The sequence below is a fragment of the Schistocerca piceifrons genome, chromosome 8, assembly GCF_021461385.2.
Source record: "Schistocerca piceifrons isolate TAMUIC-IGC-003096 chromosome 8, iqSchPice1.1, whole genome shotgun sequence".
NCBI classification, from domain to species: domain Eukaryota; kingdom Metazoa; phylum Arthropoda; class Insecta; order Orthoptera; family Acrididae; genus Schistocerca; species Schistocerca piceifrons.
The window spans coordinates 409,009,293-409,026,689 of record NC_060145.1 but is presented as its reverse complement, the minus strand read 5'-3'; the positions used below and the strand labels follow the sequence as shown (position 1 = coordinate 409,026,689).

The 17,397-nt window shown below is 46.3% G+C and overlaps 1 protein-coding gene across 2 annotated transcripts in view; it reads left to right on the top strand.

The window, feature by feature from the left end:
- Nucleotides 1-17,397, top strand: part of LOC124711701 (leucine-rich repeat-containing protein 47-like) — a 103,094-nt gene that overhangs the window by 52,261 nt on the left and 33,436 nt on the right. For both annotated transcript variants that reach the window (XR_007005500.1, XM_047241902.1), the window contains exon 6: nucleotides 236-421. Coding sequence is in view for 1 of the 2 variants with exons in the window: in XM_047241902.1 (XP_047097858.1) it covers nucleotides 236-421 (186 nt within the window). In the remaining variant the exon portion in view is untranslated. The remainder of the gene's footprint in view (nucleotides 1-235; nucleotides 422-17,397) is intronic.

Genomic DNA, 17,397 nt, shown 5'->3' with positions numbered 1-17,397 from the left:
TTTTATCTGCATCACTTCTCTCCCTTGGAAATATTGTTCTGTGCAAAGCTTTCACTTCATCTGCTCCTCATAGCCTCTGTAAGTAGTCAGGGAATGTTCAGCAAATAATAGATACATGTCATGTAATTTGTCATTCAGATGAGAGCTGTTGGAATGACTGAACACACATATTGGTAGCATAACTCCCAATTTGAGCTACAGTCTGTGACCTGATCATAAACTTTTTGTATTACAGATGTCAGCAAGCACCAAATCAATGCTAGTGGAAGTAACTAGCACAATCAACCAGTCAACATGTCGCTCTGTAGCGGACGCTCTCCTAAGAGAAACACTACAATTGGGTGTCAGTTGTACTGCTGATCAGGTAACTGATCCTGAGAAAGTAAATGGGAGGATGTACCAATCACTCACAGTTGAACAGGTATAGTATTAATAGAAAATAGACACAGAGCCACTTACAGTGTAAATGAACAAAGTTTTTCGTACATAATTATGAAAAATGTAGTATTTGGGGGGGGGGGGGGGGGGAATAATGAAATGAGTGAAAGTAACTTCATATTATGTGGCAAAGACATTGCGTGTTTTAAAAGTATACAAAGTAATATGAGCCTGTCAGTTAACCGACTAATCCACTGGGTGGTTAATAGTTTCCTTCATTCACTTTGTTTGAATGTAGGTTTCGTTGAATAGTTTTAAGAGAGTGTTCATTTCAATAGAATAAGGTGTAAAGCTTGGCAATCTCTCACCTGTAATTGAATTAAAAATTGCATACAGGCATACATAAAGCTCAGAAAATTGCACTAGCTTTTGTATCATACTTATGCAAACATTTGTGTGTGAGGGGGGTTCCATCTTGAAAGTTTTGCTGTAGTAGAATAAGGCATAAGCTTGGAACAATCTACTTCAAAAGAAATGCATAACAAAAATTGCATTTAATAGCTTTTAGAACTTTGTGATGTATTGCATGCCATATCAGTGAAAGGTAACTGCTCCATTTTCAGTTACTGTATGCTGCTACAGAGCTAGAACTTGTGTATGACTGCGAGAACATTTTAAATGATTTTAGTTGCATATGTTCTTACTGCACAGTAAAAACAGATACAACCAAAAGCAGAAAATGGGGCCGTTTAAAAAATTATAAAGGCTTTGGATCCACATTACAAGAAATTAATGTGGTAGTACTTTGATTGTGATCTTTAGCCTCAGTTGAGCAGCTGTTGTAAATATCATCCACAAATGAGCCTCGAACTTTAGTAAAGAGAATTCTTAACACTCAAAGCATTCACTACTGCAGTTACTTCTCCCCAACAAAGCAGTTAGTCTGTCATAATAACGAGAGAGAGAGAGAGAGAGAGAGAGAGAGAGAGAGAAACTGGAGTAACTGTGGGCAAATTTTCAACACCACATGGAACTTACATATCACACAGCTAGATTAGACAGGAGATAATGGTGCTTAATCAGCAGCAGCAACAACAGTATCAACAACATTATTATGAGAAACAAAATTAATCTGACTTCAGATTCATGTGAACAAGAGTGACTAGCATCGTGCTTGGATTATTGATTGGACATTTCTTGTGGTCGCCAGATTCACACACATTGACAATAGTTATTCATTGTTGCCCTAAATTCAGTAGCACAATAAGACGCGTGCTGTTGAAGATTCTGAAAGATACTAGTATATATTGGAAGAGTAGAAAATTTATAAAGCAACTGTACATAGGACAAAAAGTGGTGGTTCAAACAAGAGGTGAAACTGAAGAGGTGGATATTTAGAGCTGTGAGACAGGGTTGCTGTATCTCAGCAGCACTTCTTAATATATGCTGATAATCTAATCAGTAAGACCTTGGAAAGATCAAAAGCACTTTAGTAGGAGGAGAAAGAAGAAAACCCATGAAGTCTGCTGCTGCTAGCATAAACAGAGGAAGAGCTGCAGGTAATGATAGATAATGTTGAAAGTATGGATAAAGATTTTGGAATGAAATTGAACGTTGGCAAGGCCAAAGTGGTGAGAATGGGAAAAGACAATGACATGATTAATTTATCTCTAGATGGAATTGTAATAGAATAGCTTGAGTCTTTCCAGTATGTCGAAAGCTTTCAAACTTGAAACGAGAGTTATACTGAGGAAGTGAGATGCAAAATCCTCATGGGAAAAAGAGCTTTGGGGAGAGTAAAATGTTTGCCGACAGCCAGAAGCTTCCGCATTACACTTAGAGGTTCACCAAATGTTTTGCATGGATTGTGGTGTCTTACAATTCTGAAGTGTGGATAGTCACAGAAAGAACAAAAATATTTACAAGTTTTGAAATGTGGTTACGGAGAAGAGTGGAGAAAATGAAATGGGTAGACAGGATGACAAATGAGAAAGTGCTGACCAGGGTAGGAGAGGAAAGGAACTCCAGATGGATGATACAGAAGTGGAAAACATCTTCGATGGGACACATTACATAGGAATTGTCTGCTACAGACGACGATGGAAGGAAAAATAGAAGAAAAAAAGAGGGAGCGGAAGGACAAGGTTTGAAATGCGAACAGTTGTGACCAGAGGAAGAAGTTGAAAGGAAATGAAAAAGACACTCAGCACAGACAGATGTCCAGTTATCTGCACGAGGACAGACATACCGAAAGAAGTAATAAGCTGACAATATGGTGATAGTCGCAGTGAGTGACTGAAATCTGCCTAGCACCAACTGAGAAAACTATGCATGTGTTACTGACTGCAAGAATAATTAGTATGATTTTACAATGCTGAACTCTCTCTCTCTCTCTCTCTCTCTCTCTCTCTCTCTCTCTCTCTCTCTCTCTCTCTCGTCAACAATGAGAATGGAATTAGTGACTATGCAGCTGCTAGTACATCAACAAAGGTATTAATGGCAAAAAAAGTGTGTTTGGGTTTGGCAGAGGTGGTACAGTCACTACCATCCTGCATAAAAGAACATTTCAGATCTAACAAATGTAGAAGAGCTATGGTTAAAGCACATTCAGGCTAAACGGAAACCCTGTAATGTATTAAAGGGCAGAGACCCTTCTTAATTTAATAGTACCATTCAAAGAACGTTGTGCTGGAGATACACATATGAAAAAGTTTTGCATCATTCCGGTTCCCAGAACTCCTGAAGACGGATGATGACTGTGGATATTATACCACAGACACAGTCCCTATGACTGTTCAGAGACGTCACTAAACCTGCCCAAAGATGTAAACAACCATGCATGAGCAGCACCTATTAGGCAGAGGGGGTCCAACAGCAAATAAGTTCGTTATTCCACTAGGAAGGAGGTACGCGGCTCATGTTATCTGTAGTTCAACCATGCCTAGATGGTCAACACCACAGTTCGATCACGTCCGCTTTGTTACTTTGTGCCAGGAAGGGCTCTCAACAAGGGAAGTCTACAGGTGTCTCGAAGTGCACCAAAGCCATGTTGTTCGGGCATGTAGGGGATACAGAGAGACAGGAACTGTCGAGGACATGCCTCGCTCAGGCCACCCAAGGGCTACTACTGCAGTGGGTGACCGCTACCTACAGATTATGCCTCCGAGGAACCCTGACAGCAATGCCACAATTTTGAATACTTTTCGTGCAGCCACAAGATGTCATATTATGACTCAAAACTGTGCACAATGGCTGCATGATGCGCAACTTCACTCCCAATGTCCATGGCGATGTCCATTTTTGCATCCACGACACCATGCAGCGCTGTACAGATGGGCCCAACACCATGCCGAATTGACTGCTCAGAATTGGTATCCTGTCCTCTTCACCGATGAGTGTCACATATGCCTTCAACCAGACAATCATCATAGACGTGTCTGGAGGCATCCTGGTCAGGTTGATCGCCTTAGACACACTGTCCAGCGTGTACAGCAAGGTGGAGATTCCCTGCTGTTCTGGCGTGGCTTTATGTGGGGGCCAACATATGCCTTCCATGACCATGGAAGGCGCCATCCTCTGATCACTACTGCAACCATATCAGCAGCATATTGGCGAGGCATTCTTGTTCCTGGATGACAATTTGCACCCCTATCATGCACATCTTGTGAATGACTTCCTTCAAGTAATGACATCGCTCGACTAGTGGCCAGCATGTTCTCCAGACACTAACCCTCTCGAACATGCCTAGGATAGATTGAAAATGGCTGTTTATGGATGACGTGACCCACCAACCACTCTCGGGGATCTACTCAGAATCACCGTTGAGGAGTGGGACAGTCTGGACCAACAGTGCCTTGATGAACTTGCAGATAGTATGCCACAGCGAATACAGGTGTGCGTCAATGCAAGAGGACGTGCTACTGGGTATTAGAGGTACTGGTGTGTACAGCAGTGTGGACCATCACCTCTGAAGGTCTTGCTGTATGGTGGTACAACATGTAATGTGTGATTTTCGTGAACAATAAAAAGATCGGTAATGTTTATGTTGATCTCTCTTCCAATTTTGTGTACAGGTACCAGAACTTTCAGAACCGAGGTGATGATAAACTTTTTTTGATGTGTGTAGTCAGATTCTTACTATAAAATAGAAAGCAGGGGAAAACTGATGAAGAAAAAATAATGGCTCTCATGCATCATTATGAATATCTATATGCTAAGTCTGTAATTTGCACTGTCAGATCATGTTAAAACAGGGGGTACATGACCCGGGAGGTCTGAGAGAAAGCTGGGAATTTTTTCATCTGAGAGAAAACTGGGAAAACCCCAGGAAATTTTTAGAATTGCGGGAATTTTTCCTTGTTTTAGTGTTCGGTTAAATTTTTGTAACTTTGTCTGATAAGAAACTGTATTCTAGCAAAGGATATTACTGTATCTCACCACTGCAGAAAATACTCCAGCAATAAAACATGAATGAGAGAGAGAAAAAAATGAAAATAAGATTTGCATTGTAAAGGAAATGTGCCATATACAGCAACAAAACATAGTGCTCATAGAAGCATCTGCCAACAGCAAACTGTGTCAAAGGTTTTAGGGAGATTATGCAATGCTTCATAACAATGAATTGCCTCCCATGAAAAGTATACTGACACGTAACACAAAAAAAATATTTTTTCACCCGGGAGAAAGTCTATTTTTAATAGAGAAATCCGGGAATTTTTTTCCTCGGCCGCGTATACACCCTTTAAAGTATGTGTTGTGCTTGTACTCAGCTGGCAGAGAATGAATCGATAGAAGCCATAGTCACTCCCATAATATTATTTCAGCACAAAGTGCAAATACTGGGTATGGCCTGTCATACGGCTGGTGGAGTTTGAGAAACTGCTTACATATTTGTCTTAAAAAATGAAAATAAGCATTTCAGGTGGCAGCAAGAAGTATATGGTACTCCATATTTTGAGATTTCAGCTATTACAGTATCAAATCTACAATGAAACCTATGTCTAAATGGAGTCACGTCTGCCAACTAAGCTCAAAATCTTACAAATATAACAGCTCTTGTGAGAGCTGGCATTAAGAGCATTCATTTTTCTGGTCATATACCATATTTACTTGACTTTAAGAAGACCTTGAATGTAGGATGACCCCCTTTTTGAAGAGGCTGCGTGAAAAAAATTGTTTAACATATTGTGTCCAACCAAAATCACTAACTTCTATCAACGTAAGGGATCTGCTTAAAAAGTGAATATTACACACATTCTAAGCTTGGATGGACAAATTATTCATTGTCTACATTTTGATAATGCAAGGAGTAATCAAATAAATCGAAATAATTGGTTTATATCACTTTCTATCTATACTGCCTTTTACATGTACTTAACTTGTCACCTATAGTATCACAGTTTTTAATCATAATCATCATAAAAGGACAACTGTGGAAGTTATATCTTTGTTGTCACAAATATTTGGCTATTTCTTCAGAATATGTTGCACTTTCTGACGTTGTAACTGTGGTGCGATCTGAGAACACAGCTGCTTTTTTTTTTTTTCTGAGCACGTAGCGGATTTTGCTTCTGTACTGACGTGAGAATGTTACACTGTCTCTTGCTTCCAAATGTATTGTCTGCTTTCCACTGCCTCATTGGCTGTGTAAAATCAGCAGCTGACACCCTCTTGTCGTTCCTGTCATACCTCATGGTGTGTGTCAAAAGCAAGCACTGCTGCACGAAATACATGAATATGCCACTGGTCCCACTCTATACTTTCAGCATCTATTGTATGCTATTATTGAGTATTTGTCCAGTTTTAAAGTCTATTCAATTTCATGTACAAATGGATCCAGGAAAACTGTAATTTAAACATGGTAGATGTCTGTAAAAAGCCAAAAGTATGCATCATAGATCCACATGGTTAGCAGCACGACAAAATTTTCTGACCGCACGCATTGTAGTTGTCAGACAAACAGGTGTCACTGTTCCCACTCAAATCCTTCCGTATTTCCGTATCTTCCATGGTGCAGGTGCATGCAACAAAAGCAACTACTACATAAATAAAAGATCACAATAACAGTTCAGTGCAATTCTTGAACTTCCGCTTGTCCTGCAGTCTAGTGGAAACTGTTGGTAGTATCTGCAGTCAGTTTAATGCGATGATTTATTTTGTTTGTTGGACATTTAATTATGGATTAATTTTCTTTCTCTTCTTAACTTTATATCACAGTAATGTTCCCATCTTTACTCATAGAGTATCAACAGTGGCTTTCAGTTTTCCACTGACAAAACAGTTTGTATGAATTTCTGGCGGTGCATTGGTTTCTCTCACCATCTTTACATCGTGGGCCTGTTGCTCTTCCATTCATTGAAACTACGAAATTTCTGGGGCTCATGCTTGGTGGGAAACACTTTTGGTCCTCCCACGTGTCTTACCTGGCAGCCTGCTATACACGGTCCTTCTATGTCCTGTGTGTCCTCAATGGCACTTCCTGGGGTGCAGATCAAACCACCCTGCTCCATTTGGACTGGTCCCTTGTCTGTTCAAAATTAGATTATGGGTGCTTTGCTAATGCATTTGCATCTCTCTCCCTCTTACGCTGTCTCAATACTATCCGCCATCGTGGCATCCGTATGGCCACTGGTGCCTTTTATACTGGCCTGGTTGAGAGTCTGTATGCAGAAGCTGTTGAACTACCACTGTTTTTCTGCTGTGACTTTATCCTCAGCAGGTATGCATGCCGTTTATCATGCGTGGCCACCATTCCTATGCCTCCTTTTTCGAAGAATCCTTTGATAGCCATTATGGGGCGCATCCTTGTTCCCTGTTACCTCCTGGAGTTCGCTTTTGGCTCTTGCTCCAGAAGATTAACTACACACTACCTGCAACTTTCCCGGTGGGTGCAAACCCTTCACCATCTTGGCTTTGTGCAGCAGCCCGTGTTCACCTTAGTGTTCATTCGCTTCCTAAGGACACTACAGCAACCTTGGTTTCATGACCTTCGCATGGAACTTCGAGATAGTACCTTTGTGTACACTGATGGCCGTCAGACTGACTGTGGTGTCAGATGTGCCTTTGTCATTGGCGCCGATGTTTTCCGGTATCTGCCTCTGCCACACTCCTCACTATTTACAGCAGAGCTCATCGCCCTGTATCAGGCTATGGAGTACATCTGCATTTCAGTAGTCACCCGCTCAGACTCTCGAAGCACCCCTCAAAGCCTCTGTGCGCCGTACACCGCCCACACTTAGTGCATCACCCCCCTGCGGTTCTGGGGGTAAGAATAGGCCTGAGGTTTTCCTGCCTGTTGTAAGAGGCGACTAAAAGGAGTCTCAAACGTTTCGGCCTTTATGTGATAGTCCTCTGTGGGGTTTGACCTCCCTTTTTCAAAATTTTCCTGAAGAGCAAGACAATTATGGAAGGGCGCCTTGAATGGTGCATTGTGTGCATCATGCATTCAGATCTTTAGCCCACTTTCTCGTCGCATTACAGTCCCACTCACCCTCCATCTCTTCAGCAAGGGCACCTTCTTGGGTACGTTGTCCACCATGCACCATGCAGTGTCACTTTGTGCCGACGGTGACCATGGACTTCTTTGTACCTCATATCCAGCACAGTAGCCAGCCCGCTGTGGTCGGACCACCACGTACCCTGTTGATTGTAGCCCCCTGACCACACAGGGATCGCTCTGCTGATCCATGCGCAGTTAACTCCCCATGTATGCCAAGGAGTAGATGCCCATCACCCTGGGGCATCAGGATTCCCAGCAGTGGCCATCTGCCAGGTGGCCTTTGCTGTGGCTGGGTGGCGCCTGTGGGGAGGGCCCCTGGTTGGAGTGGGTGGTATCAGGGCGGATGACACACCATGAAGCGTAGTGCGTCATCTCTTGCTGGTGGTCTGCTGCCAGCAGTATCTAAGCGGGCAAAGTCCCAATGCTAAGAAATATGACCCCAACCATGGGAGGAACGTGAGGCTAAGGATGGCAGTGAAGGTTATTCGCCCCGGTACCTCGTATGTACGAGAGTTGATGGGGAATCTTTCATGTCCATGAAGCCTCATTTTTTTTTATGGAGCATTTGGAGAACAAGTTTGGGGAGGTGGAGGGCTTGTCCCAAATGTGCTCTGGGTCAGTTTTGATAAAAACAGCATCCTCTGCCCAGTCACGGGAATTACTTGCTTGTGGCAAGTTGGGGGATGGGTCTGTTACCACCATGCCTCATAAGAGCTTAAATATGGTCCAGGGTATTATATTGCACAGGGACCTTCTTTTGCAGCCTGACGGTGAGCTGCGTGCCAGTTTAGAGCGGCGAGGTGTTCATTTAGTCGGGCACTCCATCGGGGTCCGAGGGATAATCAGGTTGCCACCGGTGCCTTCATCTTGGCCTTCGAGGGTGACACACTGCACAAGGAGGTCAAGATGATGGTCCGACACTGTAACATCAAACCATATATCCCTCCCCTGATGCGGTGTTTTAAGTGCTGGAAGTTCGGCCATGTGTCTTCCCGCTGTACTTCCAGCCCCACCTGCCAAGGTTGTGGACCCCCCCCCCCCCAGGGGGTCCACTACTCTTTTGTGGATACGTGGGTAGCGAGCACGGGACCCCGAGCTAATGTGGCCCTCCTTCCTTTCCGGGCTGCATACCTTCCTTTTCTGCATCCTTCCCCATCCCCCACCTTCACACCCCCCCCCCCCACCACCACCTCCGCCTCTTTTCTTCCCTTTCTCCCCCTCTGGGAGTATGTTTTGTGCCTACGTCCGGAGACAGACGCTCGAAATTGTTACACATTCTTCGCTTTCTCTGCTTGCAAGTCTTCATACTTCCTTTGTCCTTCTCTTTTCTTTACCTCTTCTCTTCTTTTCTTTCCCTTTCTTTGTTTTTCCCATTCTCTTTTTTCCTCCCTGTGCGTGTCTGAAGGCCGACCCACGCACTTTCATGCGTAGCCGGTGATGGGGTAACGCGTAATTCCCCGCCCCGGGTAGACAGGTAGTACACGTATGTACCCCCTGGTAACGGCCAGGCCCAGGGAGGGGTGATTACCCGAGCTGATACCTTCCGAAAGCGCCGATTGGTCCCTCCGTCCGTTTCTCGAGAGGTGTGACCTGAGGTGTGAACAATCACCTAAGGCGGGAGTGCCCTCAGAGAGGGCCCCCACAAGGGAGGAGCGCGCCATCGGAGACGCCGGTAATCATGTGGGATACTTCCGCAATGGTTTCCTCATCTTCTCCTATGTCTGCTCACAAGCGTAAGTTCAATGAGTCTCAGCCACAGACAGTTCTTCCATCGTTGCCACAGTACCTTGTTGTTTCTCGGTCTGACAAAGGTCACGACTTCTCCACGGTCAACCCTTTCATTATTCAGAAATGTGTCGACGCAATTGCAGGTCCTGTAAAGTCTTGTTCCAGATTAGGGAATGGCACCTTGTTGTTAGAAACAGTCAGTGCCCTCCAGGCACAAAAATTGCTGTGTACTTCACTGCTCCACACCTTCCCTGTCCGGGTGGAAGCGCACCGCACTTCAAATTCCTCACGTGGAGTCGTTTATACACGCTCCCTCGACTGATTGCCTGACGGGGAAATTCAACACTACCTGTCTGACCAGGGTGTAACGGCTGTTCATAGTCATGAAAAGGGTTGATACGAACATCGTTCCAACCCGTACTGTCTTCTTGACGTTTGACAGAGTTCAACTCCCATCAAAAATAAAAGCGGGCTATGAGATAGTTTCCGTTCGCCCCTACATCCCAAACCCTACGCGTTGCTATCGGTGCCAGCGGTTCAATCATACCAGCCAGTCCTGTTCCAACCCGGCCAAATGTGTTACGTGTGGCAAGGATGCCCATGAGGGTGCTTGTCCACCTCCATCCCCTCGTTGCATCAACTGTATGGGTGACCACGCTGCTTCCTCTAGAGATTGCCCAATTTTTAAAGACAAAAAGCTCATTCAGGAAATCAGAGTGAAGAAAAAGGTGTCGACCTTTGCTGCACGAAAATTATTCGCACAGTCTAAAGCCCACTGTGCCTCAGACAGGAAAATACAGCACTATCCTTGCCTCTCCTCGGCCAACAAAGGAGGCGGCCATGCAGACTTGTGATCTCACCTTCAGTGACACGGTCATCAGATCGGCCAGTGCAAAGATCGCCCGTTGAAACTCCCCACTTTCGCCTGCTCACTCTATGGCTCACCCTTCATCGGGTTCTGCTAAATCTCGATCCCAAAAGTCAGACACCCGGACTTCCAAAAAAGAGCATACTCGTGAAGATTTTTTACATACCCCAACTTCACAACCATCGGTTTCTCCTTCATCTAAACATCATGTTTCCAAGAAGGCTAATAAGAAACATAGTTCCTCTCCTTCTCCGCCATGGTGTGTGTCATCTACAGCACCACCTGGTGGTAACCGCCCTCGGCCGTCTTCTGTGTCGCCAAGGCGCACTGCTGGCATCCGATCAACCGGCCGATTGCTGGTGGCAGGAGCTGCTCCTGAACAACTTATGGATCAGGATCTTCTGCCTTCGGCTGAGTGCCGTTCCACGCTGTCGGTCGCAAGCTCTGAGCAGTCGTTGAGCTGACGGCAGCCTTGGTCACATTCTTCCATTTTCTGTCCACCCTATGTCCATTATCTATTGGAATATCCACAGCAATCAGGATGAATTGTTGATCCTCTTAAGATCCTACTCGCTGGCCATCCTCTGTCTTCAGGAAACAAAGCTGCGTCCCCACGACCACTTTGTTTTTCCCCATTTTCATCTCAGTCCGATTTGATCTCCCCTCTGTTGAAGGCACTCCAGCACATGGAGGACTCATGATTCTTCTCCATAATACTCTCCATTATCACCCAATCCCCTTAAACACTTCCTTCCAAGCAGCTGCTGTCCGTCTTTCCCTCTCTGGATACACCTTCTCTCTTTGTAATGTATACATTCAATTGTCCACATCAATGGCATCAGCTGATCTCCTTCATCTTCAGCTTCCACCCCCCTATTTGCTGGTTGGGGACTTCAGTGCCCACCACCCGCTTTGGGGATCTCCACATCCTTGTCCGCATGGCTCACTATTGCTAGACGTCTTCCACCAAGCGGATCTTGTTTGCCTCGAACACTGGGGACCCTACATTTTTGTCTGCCTCCACTACAAATTTCTCTCATTTGGACCTTTTGGTCGGTACTGTTCCGCTAGCTCGGTACTTCAAATGGTTCGCCCTTGCTGATACACATTCGAGTGACCACTTTCCATGTGTCCTTCGATTGCAGTCACAACTGACATATATGCGCCCGAGACGCTGGAAGTTCGCCCAAGCCGATTGGACACTTTTTTCGTCTCTAGCGACATTCGATGACCATCACTTTCCTAGTGTCGACGATGAGGTCACTCATATTACAGACATTATTCTTACAGCTGCGGAATGTTCAATACCTCGCACCTCCGAATTGCCCCGTCGCCCCCCAGTTCCTTGGTGGAACGAGGCATGCCGTGACGCAATATGTGAGCGGCGACGTGCTCTTCGCATTTTCAGACACCATCCTACATTGGCCAACTGTATCCGCCATAAGCAGTCCTGTGCGTGGTGCCGTCGCATCATCCGCGATAGCAAGAAGGCAAGCTGGGACTTCTTCACTAGCTCATTTAACACCTTCACTCCCTCCTCGGAAGTTTGGAGTCGAATTAGACGGTTATCAGGCGCGCCTAGTTTCTCCCCGGTCTCTGGGCTCACTGTCGCGCATGATACATTAGTGGATCCCATCGCAATTTCTAACTCGTTGGGTCAACACTTTGCTGAGATTTCCAGCTCTTCAAATTACCCGCCAGCGTTTCTCCCGAAGAAACGTGCAGTGGAAGTGCGACCTCTTGCTTTCTCCTCTCAAAATCGCGAAGCTACGATACTGTTTTCTCCATGCGGGAACTCCAACATGCACTCTCTTCTCGCTCCTCCACCCCAAGACCGGATGGTATCCACATCCAAATGTTGCTGCATTTATCATACCATAGTCTGCGTTACCTCCTTCACCGTTATAATCGAATTTGGACCGACAATGCTTTTCCCCTGTTCCGAAACCTGGAAAGGACAAACATCTCCCCTCTAGCTATCGCCCCATTTCTCTCACGAATAGTGTATGTAAGGTTATGGAGCGTATGGTGAATTGACGTTTAGCTTGGTGGCTGGAGTCCCGCAATCTATTCTTCGGCATCTCGACTCTATCCACCACCGTGGATTACGTTTAGTGTCTGTAGCTTTTTACATCAGCCCTGTGGAAAGCCTTTATGCTGAGACTGCTGAACCTCCACTGTCCAATCGGCGAGCTGTCCTTCTAAGTCGTTATGCTAGCCATTTGTCTTCCATGCCTGCTAATCTGGCCCATGACATTTTTTTCGACGCCTCCTTGGATTTAGGGTATGCAGGCCGCCCTTCCTCCCTACTATCAGTCGGAGTCCGCTTCCGTTAACTGCTCCATTATCTTTCCTTCTGCTTTCCTAAAACTTTCTTGACAACTTGGGGTACAGCACCACCTTGGCTCTGTCCCCAGATCTGCCTGCTCCGTGATCTTTGTCAGTTTCCCAAGGATGGTACCCCTTCACTTGTTTATCGTCGAGCATTTTCTGCTCTGTGCGCACAAATGAAGGATGCCACATTTATTTACACCGATGGCTCAAAAACATCGTTTAGTGTAGGGAGTGCCTATATTGTTGGCGACACCCCAAATCGATTTCGGCTTCCCGACCAGTGTTCGGTTTATACTGCATAGCTTTACGCTGTTCTCCAGGCTGTCCAATACATCCGTCCCCATCAGCGGATACGGTATGTTATCTGTTCAGATTCTCTCAGCTCTCTCCTCAGTCTCCAAGCTCTCTACCCTGTCCACCCTCTGGTCCACCGGATTCAGGACTGCCTACGCTTGCTCCACTTGGGGAGGCGTCTCGGTGGCGTTCCTCTGGAACCCAGGACACGTTGGTATCTGTGGAAATGAGGCAGCCGATATAGCGGCCAAGGCTGCGGGCTCCCTTCTTCGGCCAGCTATTCGCACGATTCCCTTCACCGATCTATGGAGTGTTTTATGTTGTTGTGTTATTTTATGGCATGCGCATTGGTCGACACTTCCCCATAATAAATTGCGGGATGTGAAAACTATTCCCTGTGCTTGGACCTCTTCCTTCCAAACGCGTTGTCGGGAGGAGGTGATTTTAACTAGACTCCGGATAGGGCACTGTCTTTTTAGCCATCGACATCTTTTAAGCGGCGATCCTCCCCCACTCTGTCCCCACTGCTCTCAGCTGTGGACAGTAAGACACCTTTTACTTGAGTGCCCCTATTTTACTCAGTTACGCGCCCGTCTACAGCTGTCGCCTGAAATATCGTCCATTTTAGCAGATGACACGTGCTCAGCCGATCGCGTTCTCGAGTTTATTAGTGCCAGTGAGATGACGTCAGTCATTTGAAGCTCTTTTTGGGGACAACCAACCCCTTTCTGTAGTAGTTTTTTAAGCTTTCCTTCTGCTTTTAGTTTCTCCAATTTTTTGAGTTTCGTTCCCATTGCTGCTGGTTTCCATTTTTGTTTTTTACCTTTTCCTAAGCCACAGACCGGGCGCTAATGACCATAGCAGTTTTGTGCCCTAAAACAAAAAAAAGGTTGTGGACGTCCATTGTATCCCAATACTCCATGCGCCCCATCTCCCATCTGTGTCAACTGCCGACAGCATCATTCACCTTGCTCACCAGACTGCAGGATTTTACAGAAAGAGAGGAAAATCATGGAATATAAGACCCTGGACTGACTGACCTACACTGAGGCTAAGAGGAAATTTGAGCGCCTACATCCTGTAGCTATGATCTCCTCTTATGCTGTCGCTACGAGAACAGTTCTCACTTCATCAGTTCCTCGAATTCCTGTCGCCTCTCAGAACTGGGAGACTACACCTGCCGCCTTGATGGTGGGGGCACTTCCCTTCTTGTTGCTCCCGCACCACCTACTTTGGGAGCAACACCCCCCCCCCCCCCCCCCTCCATACACTGGGAGTTTCGGTCCCCACTTCTGAGCCAGAGAAGTGTAAGGCTTCTTCTGCTCCTCTTGCTAGGAAGGGGTTCCTTGGGCCACTCCTTTCCCAGGTGTCTGCTAGTGGGAAAGATGAAACCTGCTAGCAGCTGAAGAGCCCAAAAGCAGTTGGTTGTAGGGCTTCACACTAGGCTTCTGTCCCGAAGACTGAATCAGTGAAGTCCTCCCAGCCAGGGAAACCCAAGGAACAGTGGAGGAAATCAAAAAAGAAGACCCCCCCCCCCCCCCAAGAACAAGTAACTTGCAGTGGTACCCACACCACCACTACCTACAAGTTCTGCATCTGAGGATGGGATGGAGATTCTGGCATCCGCCGAGGACCTAGATCTCTCTGGACCCTCAGACACAACGGATATAGACTGCTCAGGCAAAAGTCGGTGACTGCCGGTGACCCTAAGGTGTAAACTGCTTCACTGAATGTTCCGTGCCTACTTAGTCCCACAATGACGTCCTCGTCCACCGCCTGGCTGAGCTGCGGCAACTACACCTGCTTTCTGCATTGCCCTCCCAGCAATGCGGACCCCTGTCCTCCATGGCTATAAAGGATACTACAGGAACCGTAACGACTATAATAGTTTGCGTTTGTCCTAAACTCAGTCTGTAATGAAACTGCGCTCCTTCAAACCCCTCTTGAAGCTGTGGCTGTCAGAATACAGATGATGTAGGAAATAACTGTCTGCAATGTATATCTTCCTCCAGATGGTGCAGTACCCCTGAATGTGTTAGCTGCACTGATTGATCAACTCCCTAAACCTTTCCTACTTTTGGGAGATTTTAACACCCATAACCCCTTGTGGGGTGACACCGTGCTTAATGGCCAAGGCACAGATGTCAAAACTTCACTGTCACAGTTCGACCTCTGCTTGTTAAATACTGGGGCCACCACACATTTCAGTGTGGCTCATGGTAGTTAATCGGCCATTGATTTATCAGTTTGCATCCCAGGACTTCTCCCATCTATCCACTGGAGAGCACATGACCTGTGTAGTAGTGACCACTTCCCCATCTTCCTGTCACTGCACCAGTGTCAGGCCCATGGATGCCTGCCCAGATGGGCTTTAAACAAGGTGGGCTGGGAAACTTTCACCTCTGATGTCACTGTTGACTCTGCCCCTCATGGTAACATAGATGTGATGGTTGAGCAAGTGACTGCGGCAGAAAACACGATCCCTCCCTCTTTAGGGTGCCCCTGGTGAAAGACAGTCCCTTGGTGGTCGCCGGAAGTCGCTGAGGCAATTACAGAGCATTGACGAACTCTACAGCGACATAAGCGACATCCTTCCCTAGAACATCTGCTAGCCTTTAAGCGGCTCCATGCCCGTGTACGCCATGGAAACAACAGTGTTGGGAGAGGTACGTGTTGACCATTGGGTACCATACGTCACCTTCCCAAGTCTGGACGAAGATCAGACATCTTTTTGGGTACCAAAACCCAACAGGTGTCCCTGGCGTTACCATGAATGGCGTGTTATGTACCGACACGAATGCGATTACCGAGCACTTTGCTGGATCCTCTGCGACAGAGAACTACGCTCCTCCCTCCCTCCCTCCCCCCCCCTCCCCCCCCCCCCCAACCTCCTACCCCACCCCCAGTGTTTCACACTCACAAACGGACGATGGAAAGAAAAGTCCTCTCATTCAAACGCCCAATTTACGGACTGGGAACTCCTCAGCGTACTTGCACGTTGTCCCGACAAAGCTCCTGGGCCGGATCAGATCCAGTCAGATGATTAAACATCTCTCATCCGACTACAAGCGACATCTCCTCGTCAGCTTCAACTGGATCTGGTGCGATGGCGTCTTTCCATTGCAGTGGCTTGAGAGCACCATCATTCCGGTGCTCAAACCCGGCAAAAACCCACTTGATGTGGATAGCTATCAGCCTCACCAACGCTGTTTGTAAGCTGCTGGAACATGCGGTGTATCAGCGGTTGGGTTGGGTCCTGGAGTCATGTGGCCTTCTGGCTCCATGTCAGGGCGGCTTCTGCCAGGGGCGCTCTACCACTGATAATCTTGTGTCCCTTGAGTCTACCTTCTGAACAGCCTTTTCCAGATGCCAACACCTGGTGGTTGCCCCACCCCCACCCCCCCCCCCCCCCCATCAGTCTACTGACTGGTTTGATGCAGCCCGCCACGAATTCCTTTCTTGTGCTAACCTCTTCATCTCAGAGTAGCACTTGCAACCTACGTCCTCAATTATTTGCTTGACATATTCCAATCTCTGTCTTCCTCTACAGTTTTTGCCCTCTACAGCTCCCTCTAGTACTATGGAAGTCATTCCCTCGTGTCTTAGCAGATGTCCTATCATCCTGTCCCTTCTCCTTATCAGTGTTTTCCACATATTCCTTTCCTCTCCGATTCTGCGTAGAACCTCCTCATTCCTTATGTTATCAGTCCACCTAATTTTCAACATTTGCCTATAGCACCACATCTCAAATGCTTTGATTCTCTTCTGTTCCGGTTTTCCCACAGTCCATGTTTCACTACCATACAATGCTGTACTCCAGACGTACATCCTCAGAAATTTCTTCCTCAAATTAAGGCTGGTATTTGATATTAGTAGACTTCTCTTGGCCAGAAATGCCTTTTCTGCCATAGCGAGTCTGCTTTTGATGTCCTCCTTGCTCCGTCCGTCATTGGTTATTTTACTGCCCGGGTAGCAGAATTCCTTAACTTTATTGACTTCATGACCATCAATCCTGATGTTAAGTTTCTCGCTGTTCTCATTTCTACTACTTCTCATTACCTTCGTCTTTCTCCGATTTACTCTCAAACCATACTGTGTACTCATTAGACTGTTCATTCCGTTCAGCAGATCATTTAATTCTTCTTCACTTTCACTCAGGATAGCAATGTCATCAGCGAATTGTATCGATATCCTTTCACCTTGTATTTTCATTCCACTCCTGAACCTTTCTTTTATTTCCATCATTGCTTGCTCGATGTAGAGATTGAAGAGTAGGGGCGAAAGCTACAGCCTTGTC